This window comes from Mobula hypostoma, chromosome 21 (genome assembly GCF_963921235.1).
Source record: "Mobula hypostoma chromosome 21, sMobHyp1.1, whole genome shotgun sequence".
Classification (NCBI taxonomy): domain Eukaryota; kingdom Metazoa; phylum Chordata; class Chondrichthyes; order Myliobatiformes; family Myliobatidae; genus Mobula; species Mobula hypostoma.
In genome coordinates this window covers 6,279,648-6,306,358 of record NC_086117.1, presented here as the reverse complement: position 1 = coordinate 6,306,358, position 26,711 = coordinate 6,279,648, and the positions used below count along the sequence as shown (strand labels likewise).

Here is a 26,711-nt window from a genome sequence, read left to right as displayed (position 1 = left end):
GCAATAGAGAGCATCCTAGCATGTTGCATCACCGCATGTGCACTATGGCGGACAGGTAGGCTCACTGACACCAGCCTACCTGCCTATCAAGGACATGTATATGGAAGGGTGCCGGAAAAGGGCTAGCAACATCATGAAGGATCCCAGCCACCCTGCTCAAGGACTGTTTGTCCCACTCCCATCAGGGAGGAGACTACATAGCATCCAGCCCAAGACCACCAGACTCAAACACAATTACTTTTCCCAAGCAGTAAGGCTGATCAACACTAATACACCCCGACACATCCCCAACCACCACTACTTTATCATTTCCTGTCGAGTCGCCCTATGTACAGACGTTCCTCTGCCTAGCATCTCTTTATGGACATACAATCAACCTATGTAAATAAGACCATAAGATGTTGCTATCTTAAGTATTTATATTAATTGTGTTCTTTATTTTAGTGCATTTTTTGTGCTGTATTGGATTTGGAGTTAATTTTTTTTTCATTCTTCTTTACACTTGTGTACTAGAAATGAAATTAAGCTGTCTTGAATCTACATGAGCTGGTCTTTAGGATTCCCAAGCATACAAGCTTAAAGCATTTTAAGTTTGTATGGAGACAAATAAACAGTCAATGTTCTGGGCCAAAACCCTTCATCAGGAGCCGATCTCAGCCTGAAACATCAACTGTTTATTCCTTTTCATAGATGCTGCCTGACCTTTTGAGTTCTTTCAGCAATTTGTGCGTGCGTGCCTGTGTTTTTTTTAATTAGTTATGGAAGAGACACACCACATTTTGCATAATTGCTTTTAGATATTAAAACAGCTAAGAGTACTTCACATAAAAATGGTGGAGGAACTCAGCAGGTCAGGCAGCAATTATGGAGGGAAGTGAACAATTGAAACTGTAGAGAGTTGTGGACACAGGTCAGTCTATACGTCGTGTTGCCTCAATAAGGCGTCCAACATAATTGCAGTCTCCACCCTTCCTGGACATTCATTCTTTTCCCCCTCCCGTTGGACAGAAGATATAAAAGCATGGAAGTACCTATCGTCAGGCTGAAGCCCAGCTTCTATCAAACTGTTATAAGACTATTGAAGGATAAGAGAGATCCTTGATCTCACAATTCACCTCGTTATGACCTTGTAGCTTATTGCCTGTCTCCGTAACTGTATCATTTTATTCTGTACAATTACATTCTGTATTTGTACTGCTTCATTATACTGATATGATTGATCTATATGGACGTTTTTCACTGTACCTCTGAATGTGTGACAGGAATAGATCAATTTGCTATCTGGTTGAGGGTGTTAGGGATCACAGAACAGGAAAGACTAAGTATTGGTGTTTTATTGCATCTTTGGCCTTAGTGCTGTTGATTATTTGTGTGACACAGTGCTCCTAGAGAGAGCATCAGTTTTGTATTTTGGAAATTGCATTAATTATTACCGTAGTATTATGATGATCAATTTATCTGCAGTTCATTGTCATGTTTGAATTATATTTATAATTAATGGTTCAAAGGAGGAGCTACAGGGTGCAACTTTAAGACAATAATTTAGGCTAACAACTAATTATCTGTAATTTAAACGACAATTAAATGTTCATCTTTATGCAAAGTGCTGTATTTAATTTTTTCGATACAGCAAAGCAGAGGTGAAGCTTCATTAAATCTCAGCAAATCATTAGTTATGCCCTTATCGAGAAATATTTTATTGTGCAGGGACTCATTTGTTAATCAAATGATTCTTGTTTTTGATATAATAATCTGGATAAAAATTCTGGAGAGGTGCCTTGAGACACTAAATTTGAAAGTTGATGCATGCTTGGTCAGGGATTTCTGGTCAAGATGGTGCCAGTGAACAATGATTCCTCAGGCGACATCTTTCAGATAGCAAATCCCTCCGATATTTTCACTTTTTCTATGCCTTCTGCTTGTTCTTTTTTTCTTGTTCGTGTTACGGAAACTGTTGGAGCCTGTGACGTACAGTTTGGAACGCGATGGAAGGATCCAACACTATGCTGTGCGTGGAGCTCAGCCTTGTGGAGATCAGAGATTCAGGGGTGCTGGGGGGGGGGGCCGCCGAGAACACAAGGGAACCTGTGGAAAAGATTAGAGACGAGGAGCTGGATCATGAACGACTCCATCTTGAAGCATAAAGGAAGATTGAAGCATTGAGGCGAATGCAAAGGGGGTCAGTGATGGCTTCCAGCAGAGGTGTTTGGACCCAGGCCGGTGGTCAGCGAGGTGAATACGGAATGGGTCTGCAATGGCTCCCAACGGAGACAATCAGTAGCCGAATTGGTGCGTTCAGGCCCAGACTGGCAGCGTTTGGACCTGGCTCGGAGGTCACTCTTTATGGCAGGACTGAGCTTGTATGGCTGCTGTCCTCATATACAGACAAAAAGATGTTTCTGATATTCTGAGATTTATGTGATCATTGGACTGTACTTTATATCGGCTTCCTTCAGATTTTCTACGTTTTCTTTCTTGTGGGGGAGTTGGGGGTTTTGATGTTACTGTCAGTGTTCTTTTCCGCGGGTGAGGGGGTTGGGGATTGTTATTGTCACACTTCCTTTTTTATGTGAGTGGTGAGTGTTACTGTCGCTGTTTTGTTTCTGTGGGGGAGGAGGATTTGATGCTATTGTTGCTCTTTTTTTTTCCAGTGAGGGGATTGTGGGGTCTTTGGGTTTTGTTTCTTCTTTTTCAGGCTGGGGGGAGGAGTTGATGTCTTTTCTTTCATTACTCCATGGTCTTTCTGTATTTCATGGCTATCTGGAGAAGACAAATTTCAGAGTAGTATTACACATGCATACTTTGACAATAAAATGAACCATTGAACCTTTTGAATCTTTAGAGACTTGTAGGGTAGAGTTAAACAAAACTCTATTTGACCTGTTAACAACTTCAACACTCACCTATGGAGCATCTGGACAGTAAAGGTTATCTATACTCAGTAGCCACTTTGTTACCTCTTGTACTTAATAAAGTGGCCACTGAATGTGTGCCCATGGTCTGCTGCTGCTATAGCTCATCCACTTAAAGGTTTGATGTGTTGTGTGTTCAGAGATGCTCTTCTGCACATCAGACATGTGGTTATTTGAGTTACTGTTGCCTTCCTGACAGCTTGAACCAGTCTGGCCATTTAACAAGGTGTTTTCATCCACGTAGTTGCTGCTGACTGGATGATTTTTGTTATTTTGTACCATTTTTGGGTGCCGCGAATAGCGGTTAGTGCAGTGCTATTACAGCTCAGGGTGTTCCTGAGTTTGGAGTTAATTCTGGCACCACAGTGAAGAGAGTCTCTGCCTGTCCTCCCTGTGGAACGCATGGCTTTGCCACAGGTGCTCCAGTTTCCTACCACAGTCCAAAAATGTACTGAGTAGGTTAATTGGTCATTGTAAACTGTCCTGTGATTAGGTTAAGGTGTTTTCAGGGGCCACTGGGGTAGGGTGGCTCGAAGGACAGGAAGGGCCTCTACTCTGCACTGTATCGCTAAATAAAAATCGGATAACCTCTGGAGATTATGCATGAAAATCCCAGAAGATCAGTGGTTTCTGAGATGCTCAAACCATCTCAATTATTCCACGGTCAGAGTTACTTAGATCACATTTCTTCCCAAGGTGTTTGGTCTGAACAACAACTGAACCTCTTGACTATGAATGCATGCTTTTATGCATTGAGTTGCTGCACATCATGGCTAATCAGTTATGTGTTATCGAGCAGGTGTACCTAATAAAGTGGCCACAGCGTATATTGGAGGTCATTGTTTACTGACTACAGCTCCACTTTCAATACTATAATTCTAAGCAAACATGTCACCAAACTGAGTCCTGATAACACCCTCCCTCTGCAACTGTACCCTCGACTTCCTGACCAGCAATCCACAGTCCATAAGGATAGGCAGCAGCATGATCATTCTGAATACCAGTGCGTTGTCAGCCTCCTGCTTCACTCCCTGTGCACTCATGACCAGATTCTGCTCCAACTCCATGTCAAAGTTGTTACCACTGAGCTGGGCTTTGTCTCAATGAATGAGTTGGAATAAAGGAATGAGATAGAGAACTTAGTAACATTAGGCCTGATAAAGGGTCTTGGCCTGAAACATTGACTGTTTACTCTTTTCCATAGATGCTGCCTGGCCTGTTGAGTTCCTCCAGGATTTTGTGTGTGTTGCTTAGTAACATCGTTACTAAGGTGAATTCACAGTCTGCCTTATTATGATCTTGCACCTTATTGTCTACCTGCACTGCACTTTCTCTGCAGACATCACACTTTATGCTGCATTCTGTTATTATTTTACCTTGTACTACCTCAGTGCACTGTTTAATGAATTGATCTATATGAACAGTATGCAAGACAAGCTTTACACCAGATCTCGGTATATGTGGCAATAATATTCCAATTCCTTCCAATCCTTCACATGCTGTATGACAAGGGCTGTAGTTTTGTATTTGTAAAATATATTTTGGTATAATTTAGTGTTTAAGATGAGACAATCTATCATTGTCTCAAGGATCAAGTTTATTCATTATATACATTTACATGCATTGGGAATTTGCTGTGGTGTGTTGTCACAACATGCAACAAAAACAGCACTCAATCATACAGAATATTAGCCTAATGCTTAGCACAATGCTATTACAGTTTCAGAGTTCGGAGTTCAATTCCATTACCGTCTGTAAGGAACACACATCAAAGTTGCTGGTGAACGCAGCAGGCCAGACAGCATCTGTAGGAAGAGGTACAGTCGACGTTTCAGGCCGAGACCCTTCGTCAGGACTAACTGAAGGAAGAGTTAGTAAGAGATTTGAAAATTGGAGGGGGAGGGGGAGATCCAAAATGATAGGAGAAGACAGGAGGGGGAGGGATGGAGCCAAGAGCTGGACAGGTGATTGGCTAAAGGGATATGAGAGGATCATGGGACAGGAGGTCCGGGAAGAAAGACAAGGTGGGGGGGGGAACCAGAGGATGGGCAAGGGGTATATTCAGAGGGACAGAGGGAGAAAAAGGAGAGTGAGAGAAAGAATGTGTGCATAAAAATAAATAACAGATGGGGTACGAGGGGGAGGTGGGGCATTAGCGGAAGTTAGAGAAGTCGATGTTCATGCCATCAGGTTGGGGGCTACCTAGACGGAATATAAGGTGTTGTTCCTCCAACCTGAGTGTTACCCAGATGGAATATAAGGTGTTGTTCCTCCAACCTGATGGCATGAACATCGACTTCTCTAACTTCCGCTAATGCCCCACCTCCCCCTCGTACCCCATCTGTTATTTATTTTTATACACACATTCTTTCTCTCACTCTCCTTTTTCTCCCTCTGTCCCTCTGAATATACCCCTTGCCCATCCTCTGGGTCCCCCCCCACCCCGTCTTTCTTCCCGGACCTCCTGTCCCATGATCCTCTCGTATCTCTTATGCCTATCACCTGTCCAGCTCTTGGCTCCATCCCTCCCCCTCCTGTCTTCTCCTATCATTTGGATCTCCCCCTCCCCCTCTCACTTTCAAATCTCTTACTAGCTCTTCCTTCAGTTAGTCCTGACAAAGGGTCTCGGCCTGAAACGTCGACTGTACCTCTTCCTAGAGATGCTGCCTGGCCTGCTGCGTTCACCAGCAACTTTGATGTGTGTTGCTTGAATTTCCAGCATCTGCAGAATTCCTGTTGTTTGTTACCGTCTGTAAGGAGTTTGTACCTTCTCCCCTCTGAGCGAGTGAGTTTCCTCTCCAGTTTTCTTCCACAAGACATACCGGTTAGTTGGTTAATTGGTCATTGTAAATCATCCTGTGATGGACTACTTAAATAGGTGGATTGCTGTTCAGCACGGCTGGTTGGACCCATAGGGCCTGTTCCACGCTGTATCTCTAAATAAAATAATTATATAAAAATAAACTAGAAGTACAGATGTGGAATACAATGTATGTAAGTAAATAAATACGAGCATGTATAGGGTAATAGAGGGGTTGGGGTAGGCTAACTAGAATGGTTGATCAGATTATCTGCCTGGGGGAGGGAACTTTTAAGATGGTGTGAGGTTTTTGTTTTAATAGCCCAATAACACTTTCCAGGAGGGAGCCTGTGAATGTCCAGTTTCTAGTGTGGCATATTTATAAAAGATTGGGTGTGATTGAAATTCTGATATTGCTTACTTTGTAGAAAGGTACCTCTATAATTTGGACCTCTTTTTGTCAGGTCTTTCTGACAGATGATGCTAAGCATTTCAGAGCAAAGGAAGATTATCATTTATTGTACATCTTAATGGATGCAAGCAACAGTCACTGAAGTTGTTTTGAAGTATAAACACTGAAGTTGTTTTGAAACATCGACTGTACTTCTTCCTATAGATGCTGCTTGGCCTGTTGCGTTCACCAGCATTTTTTGTGTGTGTTGACGAGACACTTGTGTTTAACCTGAGAAAGACTACCATGACCGTGAAGCCTTGTGCGGGCTCCTGTGTGCGCATGCATGACATTCGTATATGTGACATGTGCATGCGTGTACATGCTGATTATTTTTTTCCCCCACAAGTCGGTTTTGGCATAATCTTCCTGACTACACTGTACATACATTATTTCTACTTTATATAAGCTGTTTATTTATTATGTCATAAATTCTTTTACTATACGTTAGAATTATTTTAGGTTTTATGTGTTATTTGGTATGATTTGGTAGGTTATTTTTTGGGTCTGGGAATGCTTAAAAATTTTTCCCATATAAATTAATGGTAATTGCTTCTTCACTTTACGCCATTTCGGCACGAAAGGTTTCATAGGAACGCTCTACCTTAGCGGGGGAAATACGGGACCAGGGCGGTCCTGTATGGGACAAACCAATTTAGCCCAATGTACGCGATGTCCCGGCAAATACGGGACAGTTGGCAACCCTATGTTCAAGTTCAACAGTGTGTGACAGGGAATGAGGAAAGGTGCAGCTGACTCATATCATTTCCTCGCGGCCCGGTAGCACATGTTTTGCGGCCCGGTGGTTGGGGACCACTGGTGTATACAACCCAGTCCATCATGGGTAGAGCCCTGCCCAACATTCACATCTACTTGGAACACTGTTGCCGGAAGACAGCATCCATCATCAAGGACCCCTATCACCCAAGCCATACTCTGTTCTCGTTGCTGCCATCAGGAAGAAAGTTCAGGAACCTCAGGACCCTCAACACCATGTTCATGAGCAGTTATTAACCTTTAACCTTCAGCCTTACTCTCTAAACACTGAACTGTTCCCACTAACTACAGACATACTTTCAAGGACTCTTCATCTCATGTTCTTGATATTTATTGCTTATTTATTTATTATTATTTTTTTCTTTTGTATTTGCAGTCTGTTGTTTGTCCGTCCTGTGTTTGGTGTGGTTTTTCATTGATTTTATTTCATTTCTTGGATTTACTGTGTATGACCACAAGAAAACTAATCTCAGGGTTGTATATAGTGACATAGAAACAGAGAGAGAAAACCTACAGCACAATACAGGCCCTTCGGCCCACAGTGCTGTGCCGAACATGTACTTACTTTAGAAGTTACCTAGGGTTACCCATAGCCCTCTATTTTTCTCAGATCCATGTACATATCCAGGAGTCTCTTAAAAGACCCTGTCGTATCCACGTCCACCACCGTCGCGGCATACTTTGTGGGTGGTGGGGTGGAGATGCATTGCTATCAAAGAAGGTGTCAGGTGCTCCTTCCCTCTTACCTGCTGGTCACCCTTGGGCAGTGTGTAGCACCTGTTTAGCACCTCGATCAGGGTCATGTGAAGCCATGGGAGCAGGTGGTGGATGGTCATGTGAACAACTGGTGCACATCACAAGTGCTGGTTATGCGACCACTGACACCAGGCAGACAATCTGAAGAGTATAGATAATGGCTGGGTCACCCGTTTTGTAAAGACACTGTCCAGAAATAGACAGTGGCGAATCACTTCTGTAGAAAAATTTGCCAAGAACGATTATAGTCATGGATAAGAACATGAATGCCTGCATTAATGTGACACTGTATATAATGATGATGATGATATGTACAAACCCCATTTCCAGAAAAGTTGGGATATTTTCCAAAATGCAATAAAAACAAAAATCTGTGATATGTTAATTCACATGAACCTTTATTTAACTGACAAAAGTACAAAGAAAAGAGTTTCAATAGTTTTACTGACCAACTTAATTGTATTTTGTAAACATACACAAATTTAGAATTTGATGGCTGCAACACACTCAACAAAAGTTGGGACAGAGTTAAAATAAGGTTGAAAATGTACAGAATATTCAAGTAACACCGTTATGGAAGACTCCACATTAAGCAGGCTAATTGGTAGCAGGTGAGGTATCATGACTGGGTATAAAAGTAGTGTCCATCAAAGGCTCGGTCTTTGCAAGCAAGGATGGGTCGTGGCTCACCCCTTTGTGCCAGAATTCGTGAGAGAATTGTTAGTCAGTTCAAAAGGAACATCTCTCAACGCAAGATTGCAGAGCATTTAGGTCTTTCAACATCTACAGTACATAATATTGTGGAAAGATTCAGAGAATTCACAGACATCTCAGTGCGTAAAGGGCAAGGTCGGAAACCACTGTTGAATGCCCGTGATCTTTGAGCCCTCAGGCGGCACTGCCTAAGAAACCATCATGCTACTGTGACAATTATAGCCACCTGGGCTCGGGAGTACTTCGGAAAACCGTTGTCACTCAACACAGTCCGTCGCTGCATCCAGAAATGCAACTTGAAACTGTATTACGCAAGGAGGAAGCCATATGTCAACTTTATGCAGAAACACTGGCGAGTTCTCTGGGCCCGAGCTCATCTCAGATGGACCGAAAGACTGTGGAACCGTGTGCTGTGGTCAGATGAGTCCACATTTCAGCTAGTTTTCGGAAAAAACGGGTGTCGAGTTCTCTGTGCCAAAGATGAAAACGACATCCAGATTGTTATCAACGAAAGGTGCAAAATCCAGCATCTGTGATGGTATGGGGGTGCATCAGTACCCATGGCATGGGTGAGTTGCATGTATGTGGAGGTACCATTGACTCTGAGGCGTATATTAGGATTTTACAGAGACATATGTTGCCATCAAGGCGACGTCTCTTCCCGGGACATCCATGCTTATTTCAGCAGGACAATACCAGACCACATTCTGCACGGGCTACAACAGCGTGGCTTTGTAGACACACAGTGTGTGTGCTTGACTGGCCTGCTGCCAGTCCAGATCTATCTCCTATTGAAAATGTATGGCGCATCATGAAGAGGAGAATCAGACAACGGAGGCCATGGATTGTTGAGCAGCTGAAGTCTTGTATCAAGCAAGAATGGACAAAATTTCCAATTGCAAATCTACTACAATTAGTATCCTCAGTTCCAAAACGATTAAAAAGTGTTATTAAAAGGAAAGGTGATGGAACACAATGGTAAACATGCCTCTGTCCCAACTTTTGTTGAGTGTGTTGCAGCCATCAAATTCTAAATTTGTGTATGTTTACAAAATACAATTAAGTTGGTCAGTAAATCTATTGAAAATCTTTTCTTTGTACTTTTGTCAGTTAAATAAAGGTTCACATGAATTAACATATATCAGATTTTTGTTTTTATTGCATTTTGGAAAATATCCCAACTTTTCTGGAAATAGGGTTTGTTTGTACTTTGAACTTTGAAATCTTGCTGTTGCTGATATGAGCAGCATTGTTGCAAACATTGAGACATGAGACTGCAGATGCTGGAATCTGGAGCAACAAACAAACTGCTGGAAGAACTCAAAGTCCAAAATTCAAAGTACATATATGTCATCATATACAACACTGAGGTTCATTTTCTTGCAGCCATTCACAACAAAAACAAAGAAATGCAGTAGACTCAATGAAAAAGCACACACAACAAAGACGGGCAAACAACTAGTGAGTGAAAGACAACAAACTGCAAATACAGTGGTGCTAGAAGGTTTGTGAACCCTGTAGAATTTTCTGTTTTTGCATCAATATGACCTAAAACGTGATCAGATCTTCATGCAGGTCCTAAAACGAGATATAGAGAACCCAATTAAATAAATAGCACAAAAAACATTATCAGAATCAGGTTTTTAAACGCAAACAACAGGAATTCTGCAGATGCTGGAAATTCAAGCAACACACATCAAAGTTGCTGGTGAACGCAGCAGGCCAGGCAGCATCTATAGGAAGAGGCGCAGTCGACGTTTCAGGCCGAGACCCTTCGTCAGGACTAACTGAAGGAAGAGTGAGTAAGGGATTTGAAAGCTGGAGGGGGAGGGGGAGATCCAAAATGATAGGAGAAGACAGGAGGGGGAGGGATGGAGCCAAGAGCTGGACAGGTGATAGGCAAAAGGGGATACAAGAGGATCATGGGACAGGAGGTCCGGGAAGAAAGACAAGGGGGGGGTGACCCAGAGGATGGGCAAGAGGTATATTCAGAGGAACGGAGAGTGAGAGAAAGAATGTGTGCATAAAAATGAGTAACAGCTGGGGTACGAGGGGGAGGTGGGGCCTAGCGGAAGTTAGAGAAGTCAATGTTCATGCCATCAGGTTGGAGGCTACCCAGACGGAATATAAGGTGTTGTTCCTCCAACCTGAGTGTGGCTTCATCTTTACAGTCTCCCCCATTTCACGTACATCTGCTCTCCCTCCATCCTCCCACCACCCCACTAGGAATAGGGTTCCCCTGGTCCTCACCTACCACCCCACCAGCCTCCGGGTCCAACATATTATTCTCCGTAACTTCCGCCACCTCCAATGGGATCCCACCACTAAGCACATCTTTCCCTCCCCCCCCCTCTGCATTCCGCAGGGATCGCTCCCTACACAACTCCCTTGTCCATTCGTCCCCCCCATCCCTCCCCACTGATCTCCCTCCTGGCACTTATCCGTGTAAGCGGAACAAGTGCTACACATGCCCTTACACTTCCTCCCTTACCACCATTCAGGGCCCCAAACAGTCCTTCCAGGTGAGGCATCACTTCACCTGTGAGTCGACTGGGGTGATATACTGCGTCCGGTGCTCCCGATGTGGCCTTTTATATATTGGTGAGACCCGACGCAGACTGGGAGACTGCTTTGCTGAACATCTACGCTCTGTCCGCCAGAGAAAGCAGGATCTCCCAGTGGCCACACATTTTAATTCCACATCCCATTCCCATTCTGACATGTCTATCCACGGCCTCCTCTACTGTAAAGATGAAGCCACACTCAGGTTGGAGGAACAACACCTTATATTCCGTCTGGGTAGCCTCCAACCTGATGGCATGAACATTGACTTCTCTAACTTCCGCTAGGCCCCACCTCCCCCTCGTACCCCAGCTGTTACTCATTTTTATGCACACATTCTTTCTCTCACTCTCCTTTTTCTTCCTCTGTCCCTCTGAATATACCTCTTGCCCATCCTCTGGGTCACCCCCCGCCCCCGTCTTTCTTCCCGGACCTCCTGTCCCATGATCCTCTCGTATCCCCTTTTGCCTATCACCTGTCCAGCTCTCGGCTCTATCCCTCCCCCTCCTGTCTTCTCCTATCATTTTGCATCTCCCCCTCCCCCTCCAGCTTTCAAATCCCTTACTCACTCTTCCTTCAGTTAGTCCTGACGAAGGGTCTCGGCCTGAAACGTCGACTGCGCCTCTTCCTATAGATGCTGCCTGCCCTGCTGCGTTCACCAGCAACTTTGATGTGTGTTGTCAGAATCAGGTTTATTGTTACTGGCATGTGATGTGAAATTTGTTAACTTAGCAGCAGCAGTTCAGTGCAGTACATAATCTAGCAGAGAGAAAAAAAATAAGCAGTTAAATGAATTACGTACACTGTATTGAATAGATTAAAAAATGTGCAAAAACAAAAATACTGTATATTTTTAAAAAAGTGAGGTAGTGTCCAAAGGTTCAATGTCCATTTAGGAATTGGATGGCGGAGGGGAAGAAGCTGTTCCTGAATCGCTGTGTGCCTTCAGGCTTCTGTACCTCCTACCTGATGGTAACAGTGAGAAAAGGACATGCCCTGAGTCCTTAATAATGGACGTTGCCTTTCTGAGACACCGTTCCCTAAAGATGTCCTGGGTATTTTGTAGGCTAGTACCCAAGATGGAGCTGACTAGATTTACAACCCTCTGCAGCTTCTTTCGGTCCTGTGCAATAGCCCCTCCATACCAGACAGTGATGCAGCCTGTCAGAATGCTTTCCACAGTACAGCTGTAGAAGTTTTTGAGTGTATTTGTTGACATGCCAAATCTCTTCAAACTCCCAATAAAGTATAGCCGCTGTCTTGCCTTCTTTCTAACTACATCGATATGTTGGAACCAGGTTAGATCCTCAGAAATCTTGACACCCAGGAACTTAAAGCTGCTCACTCTCTATACCTCTGATCTCTGTATGAGGAATTCTATGTGTTCCTTCATCTTACCCTTCCTGAAGTCCACAATCAGCTCTTCCATTGTACTGACGTTGAGTGCCAGGTTGTTGCTGTGGCAGCACTCCACTTGTGGCATATCTCACTCCTGTACACCCTCTCATCACCACCTGAGCTACCAACAATGGTTTTATCATCAGCAAATTTATAGATGGTAGCAGTCATGTGTATATAGAGAGTAGAGTAGTGAGCTAAACACACAGCCCTGAGGTGTTGATTGTCAGTGAGGAGGATATGTTATCGTGAATCTGCACAGATTGTGGTCTTCCAGTTAGGAAATCGTGGATCCAATTGCAGAGCGAGGTACGGAGGCCCAGGTTCTGCAACTGCTCAATCAGGATTATAGTCGTTCATTTATTTATTGACAATCAAAGCAAATCTTTATCTTTGAAATGTTTGTTTAATGTTTATTTTTGCAGTTTGTCATATTTAACGTGTAAAAAATGGGGTTGATATTAAATTTGATTTCTTAGCGTTGGTAACATCCCCTGTACTGAAACTGGCTTTTGGATTTGGCTGTGGAAAGGAGACAATAAGAAAGTGTCTCACAGTGATTCATGTCAATGTGTGTGATGTAATTGAGACAGGATTGTTGTGCTTGACCATATTGTTAATTGTTCTGTTTTGCATTTAGTATAACAGCTAAATAAATCATTATTGAAGAATCACTGCAATATGCTTTAAGTTTCAATTTCACTGTATGTTTAGGTGTAATGTGACGAAAAATCTGAATCTGCTACCAGATTGAAACTGTGATTGATGGCACTTAAATGTATTTTGCTGCATCTTCTCTTATGACTTTGTATACTTTTTAATACTTTTGTATTAAAGTGTTCACATTAAAATTAATGTAAAGAAATTTATGATAGAGCATTAGTGCAATTCTGAATGACTTTTTACTAGATATGGTACTCACTTTGGTAAGGGTTTGAAAGTTAGGAAAATAGTTTCCCATAGCCATTGTGTTTGCATTTAGAATATTATTGCACAATGTTGTGTAGGCCTTTTAACTTACTATAACATCAATCCAAACCTTTCCTCTTACGTAGCCCTCAATTGTTCTGAGATCTAAGGGTTTCTTAAATGTCCTTAATATATCTGCTTCTACCACCACCTCTGGTAGGAAGCTCCACATACTCACTGCTATATGTGTAAAAAAAACACTTTCATCTAACATCCCCTGATGCTTTTGATGTTACTCTACTTTAAAAGTATGGTGGTATTTGCTTAGCACTGCAAACCTGTAGGGTCAGAATCCCATGGGATGCCACAGTAATGTAGCAATTAACGTGATGCTATTACAGCTCGAAGCATTAGAGTTTGGAGTTCAATCTCGGCGTCCTCTGTAAGGAGTCTCTGTCTGTCCTCCCTGTGGAATGCAGGGTTTTCTCCAGGTTCTATGGTTTCCTCCCACAGTCCAAAGACATACCGGGTTAGATAATAGATTATTGTAAATTGTTGTGGGATTACGTTAGGGTGAAATTGAGTTTGTTGAGGGTTGTTGGGCAGTGCTCCTCAAAGGTAACATTAAAAAAATTCTCAATAAACTCTTGACAAAAACCTCAAGCTTTGAAAATATTTCCAAGTAGGGGCTGAGTTGCAAGTGTATCATAATTGTATTAAAGGTATAATGTATTTATCTTAATTGAGAAATAGGATCTTGATCAATGTGTTATGAGGGACCAGGCTGTGATGGTGTGCTGAACCCTGTTGCATTTTAACCACAACTTTAAGGACAGATGCAGTTAATTGTGGGGTGTTACAAAACTACTTTTTTTCTGCTTGACCAAAACTGAAAACATTTCTTTCTCTACTGTTGCAGGAAATATCCAACGACGACTTTTGAAGTGTACGCGGAAGTTACACGGCCCGAGTCTGGTGGTTCAGGTAGTGTTAACTTTAACAATTTTACAATTGTGTTTTATTTGAGAGCAGTATTGAGAATGAAGTTGCTCAGGATTTGAAGTTGTGTAGCAGTTCACATGAACTTGCAACGTTTTATGTCCAAATTTTGTCAGATATCAACTGCATAATTGAACGGCTCAATATTAAAAATAACCCTGAGGCTAATACTTATTCTCCCTCCAGCTATCTAGCAGGTTTCCAGATTGTGTTCACAAATGCTGAAGCCGTTTCAGCTGGGATAATCGTTATCCCCTGAGTAGTGTGCATACTTATCATCTTCCCATTGCTTTAGTTGAAATGATGCTAATGTTAAAGCCTGGACAGTGGAAACGACCTTGTCATCTCACTGTGGAATCTGATGTACGCAGGGAAGGAGAAGAAAAGAGGGGAAATGCCACTGTGCAAATCATGTAAAGTCCCCTTTCTGTTGCCTATATATTTTTCTGGTAATTAATTGCAGATTATTTCCAATAAATCTGCAGTAATAACATTTGAATTGTTAATTCTTTAGCATGAATGTCAGTGAGCATTCCAGAAGTTTGAGTCTACAGTCAAAGTGCTGTAAAAATGAATTGAGAAATGTAACAGGCGCTCTGACATGAGCAAAGCAGAAACCGTATGGTAATAGATTAATAAATATCAAGAGTGATTAAAAGGAAGCATCACACTGTTAATCCTGTTTTAGTGCTTCTGTGAATGGTTGTAAGTCATAAAAATGTAGATCGCTGAATCAAAATTATGCAGCAGGGAACCAGCTTATTCAGTCCATCTTGTCCATGCCAGCAAACGGGCACCCTTCCATATTCATCCCATCGCTCATCACTTGGTTCATAGCCCTACATGCCTGAGTGATTCAAATGTTCATCTGGACACTTATTTGTCAGTGACCCAGGTTCAAACACTCTCAGGTAGTGGATATCAGGTACTTGGTACTCTTGGGTTGAAGGTCACCCCCCTCTGAATTTTTTCCTCCTTATCCGAAATCTATCTATCTCTTGGTTTGTCTACCTCTGATATGGGAAGAGATTTCCTGTAGTTTATCCTATCTATTATCATCATCATTATGTGCCGTGTCACATGATGTGGGCAGTCATGGTCTTTGACCATGATTGCTTTTGGCGAATGTTTCTACAGAAGTGGTTTGCCATTGCCTGATTCTGGGCAGTGTCTTTACAAGATGCATGGCCACAGCTACTCTTCGGAGGCTGTCTTCCTGGCGTCAGTGGTCGCATAAACAGGACTTGTGATATGCACCAGCTGCTCCAGTGGCTTAGCATGACCCTGATTGGGGGGCTAAGCTGGTGCTGCACTTTGCCCAAGAATGACCTGCAGGCTAGACGTATCTCCACCCCACCACCCTATCTATGCCCATCATAATTTCATATACCTCAGTCATGTTTTCCCTTAACCTCCTCTGCAACAGGAAGAAATGGTCTACCCTCTCCAGCTCCTCCTTGTAACTGAACTGTTCGATTTTGGACAATATCCCACTGTAGGCTTCAAAAGTCAACTTCTAGAAGGCACTACAAGGCTATTAAAACAACTTCATGCCACCTTAAAAGTTTCTCTCTCCCCCCCCCCCCCAACAGGCAGTTAACCTGATTGGCCATTCTAGTTAGCCCCCCCACCCACCCAACCAGCTCTATTACCTTAGTCACTGCAATTAAATTCTTAAAACTACTTTTATTTTTACACTATTTATATTGTAAATATATGCAAATATTTGTATATTTATCCATATTTTATTCCATATCTATACTTTAACCTTTTAACTTGGTTTTTATATAATTCTGTAATCTTAATAATTGTTGAATGTTGTTTTTATCGCATGTCATGCCAATACACCAAGTAAGTTCCTAATACGTGTGAATGTATATTGTGAATAAAAGTTGATCCTTGATGAACGTCCACAGCTTCCTCACCAGCACTATCAAATCCTTAAGCAACATGACAAATGCTTTGTGCAAGCTTACTTATCATTTAAGGAGAACTCCATGTCTTAACAATTTATTGACAATACCACATCAGCCAAGTATTTTGGACAAAGATGTTAATGTTTTCATTGGAAACAACAGCAACTTCCAATGTAAATGGAGTAATTTCCCTTGAAAATTACAGTCAGTGGCATATAGATATTATTATGTGCATAATAAAAATCTCGGTCATTTTCGGCAGTATGGTCATCAACTTGATTGACACCAGAATTCTTCTTTCCTGAGGCAGCCCCTCAGGATTGAGGGATAACGTACTTCCATTCTAGTTTTGTGGGTTCTGAGGTGACTAATGAGATATGGCAGGCTCATCCAGAGACGGGACAGGGTTGGCAACCTGTTTACTGCTTGTGTCAGTTTCCCATATGGTCAACATCACCTTCTTCTCCACCCATGCTCATGGTCCTGATGCAAGGTCTCAACCGCAATACATCACCCATCACTTAGCCTCCACAGATCTGCTGGATCTGCTAAGTTCCTTCAGTAGTTTGTTTTGTAGCTCCTGATTCCAGTGCTGACAGTCTATTGCATGTTCATTGAAATTACCTGGTTATGGCAGGGTCACAACCTGCCAAAGTCAAATTAAGCAACACACAGCAAAGTTGCTGGTGAACGCAGCAGGCTAGGCAGCATCTCTAGGAAGAGGTACAGTCGACGGTTCGGGCCAAGACCCTTCGTCAGGACTAACTGAAGGAAGAGCTAGTAAGAGATTTGAAAGTGGGAGGGGGAGGGGGAGATCCAAAATGATAGGAGAAGACAGGAGGGGGAGGTTTGGAGCCAAGAGCTAGACAGGTGATTGGCAAAAGGGATATGAGAGGATTATGGGACAGGAGGCCCAGGGAGAAGGAAAAAGGGAAGGGGGGAATGCAAAGCTTCTCCTGTGTTTGAGGAGACCACAGTTGATCATTTAAATTTTTAAACTTTAAGGTATATTTTCCTTGGAGCAGGGAGGACTGAGGAGGAACCTGATTGAATTGTACAAAATAAGGAGCATGAATCAGGTAGATAGGTGAGAAATATAAACACAAGAGATTCTGCAGATACTGAAAATTGAAAGGAACACACAAAATGCTGAAGGAACTCAGCAGGTCAGACAGTGTCTATGGAGGGGAATAAACTAGTTAATGTTTCGGGCAGAGTCCTCTTCATTAGATCTGGAAAGGAAGAGGGACGAAGCAGAATAAAAAGTGGGGGGAGAGGGAGGAGTATAACCTGACAGCTGATAGGTGAGAGCTGGTGGGTAGGTGGGGGAGGCGGGATGAATTGAGATAAGTGATGGGTGGAAGAGATAAAGGGCTGAAGAAGGATGAATTTGATAGGAGAGACAGTGGATCATGGGGGAAAGGGAAAGAGGAGGAGAGGAACCAGAGGGAGGCGAGGAGGAAAGAAGGCTACAATCTGAAGGTAAGTGTTTATGGTTAGGGTAAGAGACAGAGGGACTTGAAGATTTTTTTTCACCAGAAGATAATGAAATCTGGGATACATTGTGTTGTAAGAGGATGCTAGAGATTATACCCTTGAAATATTATTAGATGAGAACTTTAAACACCCATAGGCCAAATCTTGGCAAATGGGATTCAAGTGGACAGGTACTTATGGCCAGTGCCCACATGATGACTTCAAGGGCTTTTATCTGTACTATATAACCCTAACCCAAACCCCATGGGTGTAATTAAGCGATTGGAGAATTAACTTATTACAAACTCTTTCAGAAATATGCCACTTAAATGTACAATGATGTTTGTTTGAGAGTGTGTAACAATGCAGTAACTTATTCAAGAGGTTCAGATATGGATGTTACTTGGGCTACAGGATTTAATTGCTGCTTACAGAGTTTCATTAACCCACAATAAATAATGTGTGACAAGTACAGTAAGGCTGTAATTGCTGTAATAACAAATATGACCATAAAAATAGTGAAGTTATTCTGTTCAATTGTCCATTAAGCTTGACTCAATATTGGATAAAGACATGATTCACTGGGGCATCTAGTACAGTAAATATTTCACTGTTTCTGAATTATAGCCAAATTAAGACTCTGTTCATTTGGCTTTACTTCCAAGCAGTATTTCAATGTCAGCAGGGGTTGAGCAACTCTGACAGGAACTGTGAGTAATATTAACCACCATACATGAGTACATGGGACTGTTGATAGCTTAGTGGTTAGTGCCTCACTTTAGAGCGCCAGTGATCACTGATAAGGGTTCAATTCCTGCCATTGTCTATAAGGAGTTTGTATGTTCTCTTCGTGACAGAGTGCGTTTCCTTTGGATGCTCCAGTTTCCTCCCACATTTTAAAGATGTATGGGTTAAGATTAGTAAGTTGTGGGCATGTTATGGCGGTGCCAGAAACATGGCGACACTGGTGGGCTGCCCCAAGTATATCTTTGGACTGTTTTATGCAAAAAGACACATCACTGTATGTTTCTATGTCCATCTTTCATTTTTTTTTCTTTTTGCATATTTGTACAGTGGCTGTTTTCATTATCATCTTGGCTTCTTGGAAAAGTTGCAGACTGATATGCATAGCCTTGCTATTTCTGATGGTCCACTGGACTCTGCTGTTACTTTGCCTATCTTTGGCTGGTTTCTCGAACCTCAAATTAAGTAGAACAAATTGTATCTACTAGCATCTGCCCTCCACATCCCTGATTTTCACAGTTCAGATTGGAAGACAGATATATGCCAACCCATGAAATCCTATTACTTGGTGGTTTTCTGTGGAATTCTTGGCTATTGGCATCGACAGGGCCATTTCAAAGATGCTTCTGAGGCAATTTTTAAATTTGAATGTTCTTCATTAATCCAAATGTCCTGGTTGTCGGGCATTTTTGGAAGTAGTGAATTTTATGTTCCTAATAACGTTCTTATTATTTATTCCAGTGTTGTCAAAGAATCTTGTTAAAATGTGGTTAGTCATAGCTCTGGCTTCTGACAGCACCCTGCCCTCGAAGTCTTTTAGCCCTGGGGATGTAGAAAGCGGAAGGGTGTTGCTGTGAATTTCTGGCATACTTAACTTCTGAACTGTCTTATCAACAGTGATTACTGTCAAAGAATGAGAGTGGGAGCAAATAATTATCCACAGTAAATGCAGAAAATGCTGCCGATCTCCTGCTGAGTGTTACATTTTCAATTTTTATTTCAGATTTCCAACATCTGTATTTGTTTTTTGCTTTTAATTATCCCTGGCACTTGGCATGTAGTGAATGAGGGGAAGAAGACTGGAAGTAAGACCATAAGACACAGGAGCACAACTAGGCCATTCAGCCCATTGAGTCTGCTCCAGCATTATATCATGGCTGATTCATTATCTCTCTCAAACCCATTCTCCTTCTCTCTTTGACACCAAGAACTTATCAACCTCCACTTTAATGAGTTCCACAGATTCATCACTCTCTGGTTAAAGAAATTCTTCCTCATCTCTATTCTAAAGGGGCATCCTTTTATTATGAGACTTTGCCCTCGGGTCCTAGACTCCCCCACGGTAGGAACCATCCTCTCTATCTAGGCCTTTCAATTTTCAATGAGCTTCAATGAAATCCCGCCGCCCCATTTCTTCTAATCTCCACTGAGTACAAGCCCAGAACCATCATATGCTCCTCATACATTAACCCTTTCATTCCTAGAATCATTCTTGTGAACCTCCTCTCCAATGCCAGCATATCTTTCCTTAGATAAAGGGCCCAAAAGTCCTCACAGTACTCCAAGTGCGGTCTGACGAATGCCTTGTAAAGCCTCAACATCACATCCTTGCTTTCGCATTCTCAGGATGATCACTCTGATAGCTTTCAGCATTAGCTCAAAGCAGGGAATGCCAGATACCAGGGAGCAAGTTTCACTGGTAATTTGTGTTTAACGTAGAGTTGGTGGACTCATAGAGGAATGCAGCACAGATACAGGCCCTTTGGCCCAACAAGCCCATCTCGACTCAATTTTCCACGTTGGGCCTATATCGCTCTAAGCCCTGCTTCTCAGCATTGTCAATGCTCCCTCTCACCCGTCCTCTCATCCCTTTGGTCTCCTACCATCAGGAAGGAGGTACCAAGGACTGTTAGGATGGGAAACAGCTTCTTCCCCCAGACGGTGAGACTGCTGAGCTCCCTGTCACCACCCGGATCTCACCATGTATGAAGCACCAGTAGCATTACACAGTACTGTTTAACTTGTATTATAAATGCACCTTATTATTTGTTTGGTAATATCGCTTGGTGTTGTGTGTGAGGTATACGTACTGTTGTGCAGCTTGGTCTAGAGGAACTTTGCTTCTTTTGGCAGTATGCATGTGTATGATTGAAAGGACAATAAACTTGAATTTGAACTCCATGTACCTATCCAGGTGTTCGTACTGAACTTTGGGAATAATTGCTTTACCAGAGAACTTGTGCAGATGTAGCCTTCTCTGCCATGCTATACTGTGTTCTGTGATAAACTGTGTTTTCAGGCAGTATTTGGCGAACTTTAATTATCCTTGTGTATTGATGAATGATAAAACTCCTTGGAGAAGCAAATGAAATGATTCTGGATAGAGGTTTAAATGTACCTGAGATCCATTATCCCCCCAAAAGGGCCATCATTAATGACCCTTGCCATCCAGGACATGCTTTTTATCGTATTGGTACCATCAGCGAGGAGGGACAGGGGTCCGAAGACCCACACTCCAACACTTTAGGAACAGCTTCTTCCACTCTGCCTTCAGACTTCTGTACAGTCTCTGAACACTACCCCATTAATTGTCTTTTTGCATTATTTATTTAATTTTGTAACTTTCTGTAAATTTTTGTCTTGTAATATATTGCTGCTGCAAGACAAATTTCAAGATATAAGACCAGTAATTATAAATCTGATTCTAATTAAAAGTTAAAGAGGCCACCTCCTGCAGAAATCGGCAATTTCACCATTATAAAGCACCAGTGTGGTCTCACTGGAGTATCATTGTGAGCAGTTTTATCTAAGAAAGGATGTGCTGATATTGGAGAGGGTTCAAAGGAAGTTAACAAAAATGATTCCGAGATTGAAAGGCTTGTCATATGAAGAGTGTTGGCTCTGGGCCTGTACTCACTAGAATTCAGAAGAATGACGGGTGACCTAACTGAAACCCATTGAATTTTGAAAGGCCCTGATACAGTGGATGTGGAGAGGATGTTTTCTGTGTTGGGGGAGTCTAAGACCAGAGGACACAGCCTCAGAAAAGAGGGGTTTCCCTTTAGAATGGAGATGAGGAGGAATTTCTTTAGCCAGAGAATGGTGAATCTGTGGAATTTGTCGCCACAGCTGTGAAAGCCAAGTCGTTGGGTATATTTAAGGCAGAGGTTGATAGATTCTTGCTTAGTCAGGGCATGAAGATGTACAGGGAGAATACAGGAGATTGGGGCTGAGGGGAAAATTGGATAAGCCGTGATGAAATGCTGGAACAGACTCGATGGACCAAATGGCCCAATTCTGCTCCTATATCTTATGGTCTTGTAACTTTAATGATTTCAGTTTTATTAATTGGTACCAGAGCCTGCTCAGTCTTTGACATATTTTGCTTTGAAAGTATTGCTTTCTGAATCCGATTTTGAGCTACCCTTTCATCACTTTGTACCCATGTCCCCTTGTTTTGTGACTGCATTTCATGAAAAATAGTGCTATAAAATTATCTTTTCTACTCTGCTTATTATCATCTATACCTTTATTAAAGTACCATTTAATTCCTTTCTCTCAATACCAAAGACAGTGTTTTCCTTGTGTTGAGTTCTGCATATCAGCTTCTTCACCACTCTGTGTGGCGGTATAATCGTTTTTTGAATAGTGTGATAGCTGTTGTGTAAGCTCATTGTTTCTGCAGTACATGAAGCTTTAATGCCATGTGTCACAATTGTGCCCAGTAATAAATATAGCTGCATGGTTGCCTTTGGAGTCTTGTTCATCCTATGAAGGCTTTGTTATAAAATATTCAGAAGAGAGGCTGCAAATGCTGGAAATCTAGAGTAACACACACAGAATGCGGGAGGAATTCAGCAGATCAGGCAGCATCTATGGAGGGGAATAAATAGTCAGTGTTTCGAACCAAGACCCTTCATCAGGGTGTGAACCAAAAAATTCCAGATTGTTTATTGTCATTCTTCGTTACAGGCACGTAAAGGCGAACAAAATGATGGTTACTTTGGATCCGAAACATTACAAGCATAAAAACACACAATAAGTATAAATATAAAGGGAATCGTATGAAACACAATGGACAAGTAACTGAACGTGACCATTTGTACATAAGATAGCTTATATAGATAGGCTGATTGTATGTATATAAAGTGATGCAAGACTCAGGAGTACCTGAATGTAAGGTGACAGATAGGAAATGATAAAGTGGCTGAAGTGCATGTAGTGCTGGTGGGAGTGGTGGGATGGATTAGTGGCTGGAGGTGTTGATCAGCATTACTTTTTGGGGAAAGCTACTGTTTTTGAATCTGGTGGCCTTAATGTAGCTTCCGCCCTGATGTTAGTGGGGAGAAACAGTCCATGAGCAGGGTGGGTGGGATTTTCGTGATGCCCTTTTCCAGCACCTTGCTGTACATGTGTCCTTGATGGCGGTAGGCTAGTGCCAGTGATGTGATGTGTTGGGCAGTTTTAACAACCTGTTGTAGAGCCTTCCTGTCCGCCGTATCCGCCGTAGTGCAGTTTCTGTACCATGCAGTGGTGCAGCGTGTCAGGATACTCTACTGCGCATCAAAGAACCAATGAGTAATTTGTAACTATCTAGAAACAGCGGAGCTATAAAGACTATTGCTGAGTTGGGCAGATAGATAATATCATAGAGATTAGTGTACTGGTGGACTTTATATCCAGAGAACTAGGAATTAAATGTCATGACACAGCAATACAAAACCTTTGTTAAACAACACCTACTGACTGCATTCAGTTCTGAGCTCCACACCTTGGAAAGGAAAGTTCAGGTTTATTGTCATCTTACTGTATGTATATATGACCAAGCGAACAGCATTCCTCTGGGCCATGGTGCACCCATGAAACATATATCACACATGGCACATAAACCAAAATATTACCATATAAAAGTTAATAAAATATACTGGTAATTCAGAATGTATGTAAGGTGCAACTCGTTCTGTCCTAGTAGTGAGACATCAGTGGTGGCAGGGCTTTCATTAGCCTTATGGCCAAAGAGAAGAGGCGTAGTTTATGACGAGTAATATGGAATTATGTGAATGATAACTGGACTTTGACAATTTAATAGTGGTGAGACACTACATTAAAAGTTTGTGCTTTATAACATTTAAGCTGAGGATTCATTTGGCAAAAATTTCCATGGTTAAATGGCCTAAATATTTCCATTGGTTGCCCACTCTCTGTGCTGAAAAACAACTTTCCAGGCAATGTAATCTGGAACCATTTGAAGCCATCTCAAAGTTGATGATCAGTGACGACAAAGCCATTGAACTGTGCTGCTGTGAAACATGTGTGATTAGTACTCACCAAATCTGAAGGATGAGTGAGTTCTGTATTTGTGCCTTAATGAATCGGCTACTGTGCTCAGAAAATTGAGTATCCTGTTTCAGTAAACAGCTTTCACTTAATCCTCTTTCATTTAAATTAGTTGAGGTAAAAATAATCCAAAGCTGTTATGCAATTGAAGGGTTTTGGCCCAAAGTGTCAACTGTTTATTCTCCTGCATAGAGCCCCACTGACTTGGTGAGTTCAAGTTTGTTGTTATCTGACTGTACATATATACAACCAAATGAAACAATGTTCCTCCGGATCACAGTCCACTCACAAAACATATGTCACACACAACACACAAAACAAAATATTACCCCAAATAAGTTAATAAAATATCATTCAAATACATGTGAACAGTAAACAGCTCTCTTTCCTAGTGACGCCAAGACCTCAGTGGTGGCAGGGTACTCATTAGTCTCACAGACTGGGGGAAGAAGCTGTTACCCAGTTTTGCAGTCCTAGTGCTGATGCTTCTGTACCTCCGTCCTGACGGTAGTAGGTCATAGAGAATGTGAGGTGGGTGGTAGGGATCCTCAACAATGCTCCAGGCCCTTTGTGTACAACGTTCTGTGTAAATGTCAAATATAGTGGGGAGGGAGACCCCAGTGGTCCTCTTGGCAGTTTTTATGTGTGTTTATCTGAAATTCCAGCAGCTGCAGATTCTCTTGTGTTAATGCAATTATAAGTAGTTTTTCCATCATTGCCATGCTAAATTATATTGATGCACCTTTAGTTAATGCAACTCCATATTTACAGATCTTCAACATTAATCCACTGTGTCAGTATAGCTCTGTAACATTTTGGTTTTGAATCGGAGGGTTTGTGGATTTGGGCCCATGGCTACAGTTGGAGAGATAATGGAAGCTGACATCCTATTGCAGTAATGAAAGAATTCTCCCTCATCAATGGTGCCTCGCTTAGGATGACACACTTAACCAAGCCCTTATATTCACGTTCAAGTGAGCATTAAAAGATCTGTGGATCTTTTTGGCAAAGAGCACGGAATTCTGAATATAAAAATACATTAATAGGCCTTTTATTGATGTTTATGAGATTTTATTGAGCACAGTACAGCTGTTGCCTTTTATATTTTAAGAAGTTAATCCACTCTAGAATGATTCATTTTATCCCAAGCATTTTTTAGTTGTTTTTTTCTGAGAAGAAATTTATTCCTGACTTTTATTTGTTGCTCCCATCTGAGATGATGATCAACTTATGTAACTTCTAAAACATGACCACTAATGTTACTATGTTTAATGTTAATAATGGAAATATTTACATATGGATTAATTATTTTTCCTTAATAATCAATGCATTAATTTTAAGTTGTCCAAACTCGGCTTCATCTTCATTAGTTAAGTAACTAACTGAAGCATGTTATTGAAATTATTCTTTTAAGAATAATGTTAAAAAGAATTAAATGAGAACAGATTTATCATGTTTTTCATTGTTCTCGTATTATTGTTCATGAATACTTTCAAGTTTTACACTGAAGTATTTAAAGTATTGTTGACCACATTTCAGAATTGTAATAATTAATAAACTATTCTTAAAAAAATGACAAATATTGAAATGGCATTGCTAGATCCTGAGGGGATTCACTATTACTGTACTGTTCAAATTATCCATAAAGAATGTTGTGCTAATTTCACTTGGATGATCAAAATGAAAGTGACAAGTGAAGAAATTCCCTCAATTGGCTTTGTATAATTCCCAAAGTAGCTTATTTATATCTTCCTTGTAAATAGCATAATATTGCTGGTGGTAGTACATCAGAGTGATGGACATAATAACCTTCTTATTCTGGCTGCTTCTCCCTTCCTTTCCAGTCCTGATGAAGATTCTCAGCCCAAAAAGTTGATCATATATTTCTCTCCATAGATGCTGCCTGACCTGCTGAGCACCTCCAACACTTTGTGTGTTTGTGAGTGTCTGTTATATGAGATTTCCGGAATCTCTTGCATTTATAACTACTCAATAGCATCTCAACCAATTTACCACAACACAAACTTTTTATATTTATCAGACGAAAGCATTAGACCTTCTGGGTATGGAAAAAAATCAGTTAATTTTGTCAAGTTTAAAGTTTGAACTCAAGTGTTGTTCAAGAGCATTTTATATAAAAAAACAGCTGGCTTTTATTTGAACAATAGGTGTATTGTATTAATATTGTGATTAGTTGGAGAAGCTTTGAAAATTATGCAATTATTAAAACATTATTCAAGAGAGGAATTTTCATCTCGTTGTGATAAAAGGAAGTATTAAATCTATTATCATTCTATTTTCATGGTGCCTTTATGTTTTTGCCTGGGGGACTTGTGTATTATGGCAAATCTCTCTAAGCCTTAGTGCTCTAGTGAATTGTGCTCTTTGTGGGTGGATCAAATTAAACTTCATTCATTTGCTGAGCTTACTTTCTGGTCTTTCAGTCAAACAAGTGTTTAAAATTTTTTTTATTTAGTCCGCAACATTGCACAATGTTACACTTGGATTAATTGAGATAAATGATGACAAGTAAAACAAAGATTTCCTAAAACAAAAAGACCATTGTATTTGAACAGCAATTAACATTTGAAAAAGGAGTTTCAAGATGTTCGAGTTTACTGTTTGATTATCAAACAAGACAATTCTTTAGTGGGTTTTGTGAACTTGTATAAAATATTATTGAGGATATTCTTAAAAAAAGACAAATATTGAAATGGCATTGCTAGTTCCTGAAGGGATTCACTATTACCGTACTGTTCAAATAAACTGTAAAGAATGTTGTACTAATTTCACTTGGATGATCAAAATGAAAGTGTCGAGTGAAGAAATTCCATTAATTGGCTTTGTATAATATCCAAAATAGTTTTACGTGGAGAATCTTCCTTGTAAATCACACAATATTGCTGGTGGTAGTACATCAGTGTGATGGACATTGTCAGAATTAAAAAAAAATAAATGAA

The 26,711-nt window shown here is 41.2% G+C and overlaps 1 protein-coding gene across 5 annotated transcripts in view; it reads left to right on the top strand.

Annotated features, from left to right (window-relative positions):
• LOC134359757 (DENN domain-containing protein 1A-like) overlaps positions 1-26,711 on the top strand; it is a 634,195-nt gene that overhangs the window by 2,448 nt on the left and 605,036 nt on the right. For all 5 annotated transcript variants that reach the window (XM_063073354.1, XM_063073353.1, XM_063073352.1 and 2 more), the window contains exon 2: positions 14,199-14,263. In XM_063073354.1, coding sequence (XP_062929424.1) covers positions 14,199-14,263 — 65 coding nt within the window. The remainder of the gene's footprint in view (positions 1-14,198; positions 14,264-26,711) is intronic.